Below are 8,133 nucleotides of genomic sequence, written 5' to 3'. Positions count from 1 at the left end.
GTAGGAGCCTCTTGCTGGCCATGGTGAGGTGGCACCAGGGAAACAGCTCTGAGGAGATTCCTTGTGAGAAGCTGAGGGCGGAGATGATGGGCTGGGATCTGGAGGGCACAGCAGGGGTCAAAACCCCTTCCCCGTGGAGGAGATGAATCCGCAGAGCCCGGGTGAGACAAGTGATGTAAAGAAGGTGTGCTAAGACAGTGAAGCAGCAGAGGAGCATTCACACAGTCATACCCCTCAGCAGGGCAAACCCGCTGCTTTGCCCCACATGCAAAAGGCAAGGTAGCGTCGGGGGAGCGGGTGTGCAAGGGCTGTTCAAGCCCCCTCAGGCAGTCTGCAGGGAAGGAAGGAAAGCTGGCACCGTGTCAAGCAGAGCGAAAAGTTAGGAGAGCTCGGCCACCCTGGAGCAGAAAGGCTCCAGTGACAGCAGAAAGTAGCCAGGCGAGACAGAAACCACAGAGCGCGGCCAAGAAAAGGGAAGTCTTGAACTCCGGCCAAATGATTAGCTCAAGCCATTAGCCTGCCAGACGGTGCTCCGCGCTTGTGCCGGCAACGGAGCGTGCGGGGCTGCAACGCCGGGCTGAGCTCCAGCGAGGCTCACCTGGAGACATGTGCACCAGCTCTGTCCCTCTGCCCCGTGCTGTTCCCGAGAAGCAGGAGCCAGCTATGCTGCAGCAGCCCCGTGGGTGCCAAGGGCTGTTTGCAAAGGTGCTAGAGGAGCTGTGGTTTCCAATGGAAGCTTCAAGGTGTTTTTTGGTGCCCTCTCCACCAACACTGCCCTCCTGGGGTCTGCCACGGTCTTGAGAGCAGAGAGCAGGTGCAGAAGTGGCTGGTGGGTGATAGGGGCTCCCAACCTTCCTGCCCCAAGGTATTTCCAAGACCTGGACATCCCTTGGCACTCATCCTGTCCTAGAGGTCCCCAGCCCAGAGCCTCCTCTCAACCCTTTCTTCACCTGCATGTAGCTCCAAAGTTGCCCTCCTTCCCATGTCCTCTGTTTGGTTGGCTGGAGACCTTTGGCTTTGGGGTGTCCTCATGCTGCTAGTCCTCATTCCACTTCCCCTGACCCCCAGGTCCCTCCACTTCCCTCCCACCCTACTGGGTGTTGCAGACCTGCTCCTGGGCTGCAGCTTGCCAAGGCGTGGCAGAAGAGCATCTGCTCTCCTCTGAGGATGTCCTGTGGCGGGGCCAACGTAAGCCATGTCCTAGAGCTGCACCAGACCATCTTGAACCCCACAGCCTCCTCTGGCTGGTGTCAGTCTAGGAGCCAACAGAGCAGTGAAAGAAAGAAGTCCCCAAGGGTTTTGGTACATCCCACGTGCTTTTAGATCTGTCCTCAGGTGAGTTTGGTTTGCAGCCTTACTAGGCATCCTTCCTGCCAAGCCACATGGGAGATGGCAAGTAAATTGCTGATGGGTTGCTTTTTGCACAGGTCTCCAAGCTGTTCCCCAGCCATCCCCTCCTGAAACTCCTGGGGGTGTTGCAGAGAGGAGGACATGTGGCGTGATGTCATGGAGCCAGGGCTGGGGTCATCCTACCTGGCCACTTCCATCTTGGTGCCATCACAGCATGTCTGAGGACATTTGCAGGAACCACCTTACTGGGAAACTGCATAGCCCAGAGATGATGCTGAGGGACATGTGTGCACGATACAGGGACCCCGGGAGATGGGTGCTCACCTTGGGGGGTCAAGTGGCAGCCAGTTGAAGAGTTCTGCTGCCCATCACCTACGATGACCTCAACATCAACAATACTGAAGACAATAAATGTTAGGGACAGATCACAGAATCACACACAGAGTCATTAAGGTTGGAAAAGACTTTTAAGATCAACAAGTCCAACCATGCCCACTAAGCCATATCCTGAAGTGCCACGTCTATACGTTTTTTGAATACTTCCAGCGATGGTGACTCCATGGGCTCTAACAGAGCAGGAATTGGCACCTTCTGCATCCTTCTTAGCCACCTCCTCAGGACTGTCTTTCCTCCCTCTGGGCAAAGGCATGATTTGCTCTTTTTTGTCCCTTAACTCCATTTAAATCAGATTGGCTGGGTTCCCTCAGCTAGAGGAGATCCAGTGGGGCACGAGCCCTGTGGGCTGGTGGTGGCCCCAGGCCCCGTGCTACACCAAGGCTGGGACTGCAACGGGAGCCGTGTGGGAGGCTCCCCGGTGCCGGGAGTTGCAAGGGAAGTTGCAACAGCTGCAATGCCTGCCCAGTATTTCCCAATGAGGTGAATGCAGCCAGGCCAGATCCTGGCCCAGGGACTGGCTGTGCCTGGAATTTGCTGAAATTCCCCCTTTGCCCTTTCCAGCTCCGTAGCTCGGAGGTGGAAAGCAGAACACCGCAAGGCACCCTGGGGAGCATGCCCAACCCCACAAGCCAGCGGGGAGCAGCTGCCCCGGGGGCTCCTGCAGCCGGCAGGTCTCTGGGAGGGTGACAGCATGCCTGGTGTTCCCCGAGGAGAGCCGAGGGGTGGAGGTGATGCTCACACAGCCCATGTACATTTTGATGTGTTGGATTCCTCATGGGGATCCACCCCCCTGCCCACTTACGGTTTCGACTTTAATTACCGGCTGCATTATTGGGGCTCCTGCAGGGGTGAGTGCAACCCTTCTGCTCAGGGATGCCTTGTGCTCTGTGTGTGCTCAGGGCTGGAGCTCCAGCGCTCCCAAATTGCTCTGGATGAGGCTTAAATGGGTCAGCACAGGTCATGGTCTCCCCTATTCCCAAATTGCACCGTATCCCCGGACCGTTCCTTGCCTGCATGTGCCTCTGAAGAGCCTGGATCCGAAAACATCCCCTCTTCCCCACATGCACTGTCCCTTCTGGTCCCCGAGGCTCAGCCCTGCGAGGGGGATGGGGTGACCTCCCTGCATGCCGCAGGGATGCATTTCAGGGATGATCACTCTCTTAGAAATCCCACTGACCCCAGTGGAGGGGGGGAAACCCGTCACATTCCCCTTTCACAATGCAAGCGGAAACCCCCTTTTCTCACCCTCCCGTGTCCCCCCTGGGGAGCAGAGGTGACTGGAGCAGCCATGCTTTCACCCACTTGGCACCCAGACAGCTGCTGGGAGGAGGCAGAGCCTCTCTTTCCTGCCCGTGTGTCGGCAGGGACTGTAGGCAGTGCGAGGGCAGGGGGTCCCCTGCAGCCAGAGGCGGTTTGGGGTTTATCCCCAGAAGGATGTATTCCCTGCACTGCTTTCAGTGTATGGCCAGCCGGGAGCCAGCAGCAGGTGAGAGCCCCTTGTGCCAGGAAAGTGGCAGGGGACCCCCCCACTTGCTGTGGGGATCAGGACACCAGCAGTACCTGGAGGGGGTTCCCACAGCACGGGACCCCCAGTTTCTCCCAACACCCCTTGCCAGCCCTCAACCATACTTTTGTAGCTGCCAAATCCACCAAAAGTGCAAGGAGGCGAGGGTTTGCCATCGGGCAGCACGCCCAGCATCCCTCGCCAGTGGGTCAGGGCTCTGCTTTTGGGGCCCCCTCTTCGCAGGGGGCTTCGCACCGTCCGCTCGACCCCTGGGAAGGAGCCATCTCTGGGTTAGGAGCGGCTATACCTGGAGGTCTGGCCACCAGCATCAGCAGCCAGGAGTCACCCCTGCTGTGGCATCTCTTTGGCAGTGCCCTGCGGAGATCAAGTAGACACCAGGTCCCAGAGCCAGCCGGCAACCCCATGCCCGCAGGGAGGCTGGGGCTGATGACTGACACTAATCCTCTGCCACCTAAATTCCCCTTCTGCCAGCCAAGATTTATCTTCAATAGCTCGTGAGTGCTAGAAGAAGGCAGGTGCTGACTGAAGTTAAGCTGGCACATCCTGTTTGTGCTACTCATCCTGCGTGCCCGCCCCTGCCTAATGCCTTCAGCACAGCGCCAGCTTGCCGGGGCACAGGAGTGGCCGGAGGTGATGCTCTCCTGATGGAGGAGACCACCCCATGCATGAGGCTGGTGCCAGTGCCAGGGCAGGAATGGAGCACCTTGGCCAGTGGTGTGGCTGGAGTCCTCTCTCTCTTCTTACCGTGGAGCCGGGAAGGGGCAGAGCTGGCTATCTCCTACTGCTGAGAGGAGCAGAGGGACCTACTGAGGTCCCTGGGTCCCAGCCCTGTGTCTTGTGCCCAGGTAGATATTCATCCCTATGGAAGAGCTGTGGAATGCTCTCCACTGAGGTGCCAGGACAGGCCAAAGCTGGAGCAAGGGAGAGAGTGGAGGGGTGGAGATCCTGCTCCAGGATTTTTTCACCCCTGTGGGGAAATATTTTTCATACTATTAGTGGGAATTTCATGGGGTCCAGCTGGTGCTTTTGCCTCTCGTCCTGTCCCTGGGCCCCTCCAAGAAGAGCCTGGCTCCGGCATCTCTCCAAACCCCTAGAAGACAGCTGCTGGCAGCAGCGAGACCCCCTTCACCATCCCTTCACCAAGCTGCACAACCACACTGCTCTCACCATCCCACATATCAGGGCTGAAGCAGGCTGGTTAAGGGACATGACTGCAAGTGGTGCTGGCATGGTCGTGGGTCACCATCCCAGGGAGAAACAGCCCCCATCCCTGCTCTCCTGTGAAGTTTTGCAGTGATCTTCCCTCCCTGCAGTGCCCATGCAGCCAGCGTGCTCATGGCACCCCGCACCATGCACACAGCCTCTGCTGGGGATTTCTGCTCTTGTGCCAAGAAAACCTCTTTCCAGGAAGCTCTGTATCTGCCTTTGCCCACGATCCTATTTGCTGGGACACCTGGAAACTAGGTTATCTTTTGGCATGTGAGATCGTGGCCCTGGAGCTCAGCACGCTGGGTGGGCTCCCCTCGATCCACCAGCTTCGGATGTGCCCCCCTCATCAGGCAATGGGGAGAGCAGGGGGAGCCAGCCGGGCTCCTGCAACCAGATGGGGGACCCAGGCATCAACCCAGTACTGGTATATGCCCAACAAAATGGTGTTGAGGCAAGTTGTACCCCCAGCATCTGTCAGCTGAGCCTATGCGATATCTAATGGGAACATCCCAGATATGTCTTGGAGAAGGGACTGGGAAATGTACAGGGTGAGCCCCTCCATGTGCTTGCCCAGGGCCCGGGTGGTTTCACTGGGTGAAGGGGCCCTGGAGCTGCTCTGGCCCCGACCAGCAGCCCCTGTGGACCGGGTGCCGGGGGCAGAGAGGGCAGGAGGGTGTTTGGCTCTGGGACTGCGGAGCAGCTGGCTGCAGGGAAAGCAGCCGGCATATTTGGGAACTGCTCAGAGATTAAAATCCAGCCTGTGGCAAGACTTATTGTAACTTCCCACCCCTCTTCTCCAAAAGAAAGTGAAAGCCACGGGCTGGAAGGATAAATAGGCAGCAGGGAGCCGCAGCAGCAGAGCGCAGGGAAGCTGTGCAGAGCTCACCTCTCCTGCCCGGAGCACTGTTGCCTCCAGCCCATTCTCTGCCAGACTCAGCAGCAAAATGCAGCGGCTGCATCTCCTCTGCCTCACTCTCCTGGTGCTGGGACATATCCTGGATGGTAAGAGGGAACCTCTTAGGCTGCCTTTCTTGTGGAAGGGAGAGGGTCCAGTTTCTTGCTCTGCTTTACATTTCCAGCAGACTTTTAGGGGGACCCAGGGCTGGGGCTCTGTCACAGCCCCCCTGAGTGCTCTGCTTGTAACCTGTCCCAGAAGGAGCCTGTCCTGCCCAAAGTCCAGGCTGGAGCCTGCAGGGCACTGGGGCTGGAAAGCTGTGCTTGGGAAAGGCCGTGGAGCAATCCTGCCTCCCAGTGCCCTAGCCCAGCTTGTGCATGCTGGGCTGGGATCGCCTTTGTCCCGTTCTCCCCAGTACACCAGGGGAGCATCCCTGGCACCCTTTGGGGTGCAGCACCCTGGGGGCAAGTGGCAGGGCTGGGAGAAGGAGGGAAGGCGTGCGTTAGGGCAGAGCCCATGTTTGAGGGGCTGCTGGTGTTGAACACGGGGTTTGCACAGATCACAGGGTCTGGGCGGGTGACACCAGGCCCTCTGCTCTGCTGTGGGGAGCTGGGGAGTCCAGACACCTTGTGCTGTTGCAGCACACCTTGCTGCCTGGGGTTACAGACATCCCCGGGCGCTGCCAGCCTTGACGGGCATTAACAGTGAACACAGCCTTTGCTTGGAGGGCAACAGAGCTCCCCTACTCCGCCGCAAAGTGCAGACAGCTGTGCCTCTCGACTGCCACGGGATTGATCGGTGCGGGGAGGGCTGGTGATGGGGTTAGCTGCAAAATCTATGACTGCTTCAGCAAATGCAGCTGAAGCCACCCCAGCCCTTTGAGAACGGGTGTCTAGGTTGCAGCACCCTGAAGCTGGGTGAAGACACCCATCCTGCCCCACTTGCCAGCCGGCGCTGGCCCCAGGGATGCGAGAGGGTCCCAGACATGCAGAAGGGCTGCCCTCCACCATTCTGCTACTTCTCACCTCCTTTGCTCTCTGTTGGAAGGAGGCAAAGGGCTCCCGGCACTGGGGCGTGGGAGCAATAAATCTCGTGCCCACGTGTACAGCCGGGGAGGTGTGCGAGGGCATTGCTGCTGGGCACCATCCTGGCCCGCTCCTCTGGGGCAGCCCTGCAGCCCCCGCACCCTCTGAGGAGGCTGGGTGAAGGCACAGCCGGCGCAGGGAGAGCAACCGCAGCCTGCATGGTGTGTTCCTCCTACAGTGGACGGCGGGAACAACGTTCTTGACTGCTGCCTGCGGACGAGCGAGACGCCCATCCCACGGTGGATAGTGCAGGATTACCGGCTCCAGCTGGTGCAGGATGGCTGCAACATCCCGGCTGCCGTGTAAGAGTCCCAGGGTGGTGGTGGCTGAGGAACAAGAGCCCCAGGCTGGTGATGGCCAAGGGATGGACCCTGCGGGGAGGCAGGGAGGGAGGAAGAGCGGAGTGGAGGAGGGACACTGAGCTGGGTTTGGAGGTGAGGGAATAGGGAGGGATGTGGAGGAGTCTGTGGAGATCAAAGGCTCAATCAGAGCAGGACACACCTGCTGGGAGAGAAGAACTTGGGACAAAAGTCAGGGAAGAAAGTCATCCCAAGGTAGAGATGAAGGAGGGCAGTGAGGGAATCATCAGGTGGGAGCTTGAGCTGTGCTGGAGCATCCCCAGGCTGTCCTGCTCACCTTATCTTGTTTTTTTTCCCCATGGGCCTGGCAGGTTCATCACCACAAAGGGCAAGCGCCTCTGTGCCCCTCTCCAAGCCCCATGGGTGGTTCGCCTCCGAGAGAAGCTGGATGCCAGCTCTGCCAGGAAGGTAAGAGCCAGCCCTGTGCTCGGCCGGGAATGGGGACAGCCCAGAGGTGGCTTCATCCACCACCCAACAGGCTTTTCCTGGGAGCAGCCCCCACACACACTTCTGCCCTGCAAGCTTGGAGTTTGCATCTTGTGCATCTTCATGGGGAGGGCTTGTGTTGAGTTTGGTGGGTGCCTTGCAAGACCTTCCAGGCCCCCACTTCACCACCATGGCTTGACCAGGGTAGGTAGCCCCTTGGTGACCACCTTGGCTGTGAGGGAGGGACCCTGGTGAGGCTTCTGCCCCAAGGATCACACTCGTCACAGATGTTTTTTTCATTTCCCCAGGCCAAACCGCAGGGCAAGTAGCCTCCAAAGAAGCCTGTGGCCAGCCCCAGCACCTGGAACAGGGCTGGCTCCCAGCTGTGAATCTGAAGCTAATGGAGCCAACCTGCTTCCACCTCCAGTGGCAGGGCCGACCCTCCTTGGGACTCATGTCAGTACACGGGGCTGGGCAGAACCCTGCCCGTTCTCTCTTCTTCTCTCTGTCTCCACTGTGACCCAGCAACCTGCGTCTGGCTGAGCCGGGGGCTGCTGAATCAGAACCTCCGCCGCTTTTGCAGCCTTGAAGCTGGTTGATGGCTGTGAGATGGGTTTGGGGGGTCTCAGCCTTCCCTTTGGTGCAGCAGCTGTGACCTCCAGCACCAGTCTGATCCCTTTGGTTTCCGTTGTCAGCCCCAAACCTTCAGCAGTCCTTCTGCATCCCTGACAAGGGCTGCCAGGACGGGACACTGTGGCGATAGAGGTGAGGGATGGAGATGTTCCTCACCGGCCATGCACTGTGCTGCTCCCTCACTGAGCAGAACCTAGATGTCCTCGGGCAGAGCATGGCCGATGCTGTTCCTTTCTCACACCCTGACTTCCCCTC

General features: G+C 58.9%; 1 protein-coding gene across 1 annotated transcript; it reads left to right on the top strand.

Annotated features, from left to right (window-relative positions):
• Positions 1 to 5,424: 5,424 nt before the first annotated feature.
• Positions 5,425 to 7,574, top strand: LOC309415528 (C-C motif chemokine 19-like; the record flags this gene model as incomplete). The annotated part of the gene is made up of 4 exons (XM_082013069.1): positions 5,425 to 5,482; positions 6,639 to 6,762; positions 7,131 to 7,227; positions 7,554 to 7,574. 4 exons carry the CDS (start codon positions 5,425 to 5,427, stop codon positions 7,572 to 7,574), a joined length of 300 nt encoding a protein of 99 aa, XP_081869195.1.
• Positions 7,575 to 8,133: the final 559 nt, after the last annotated feature.

Source organism: Phaethon aethereus (assembly GCF_964289735.1).
Source record: "Phaethon aethereus genome assembly, chromosome: Z".
In the NCBI taxonomy this organism is placed as follows: domain Eukaryota; kingdom Metazoa; phylum Chordata; class Aves; order Phaethontiformes; family Phaethontidae; genus Phaethon; species Phaethon aethereus.
Note: the sequence above shows the minus strand (reverse complement) of the source record. Positions and strands in the feature narration are given on the sequence as shown.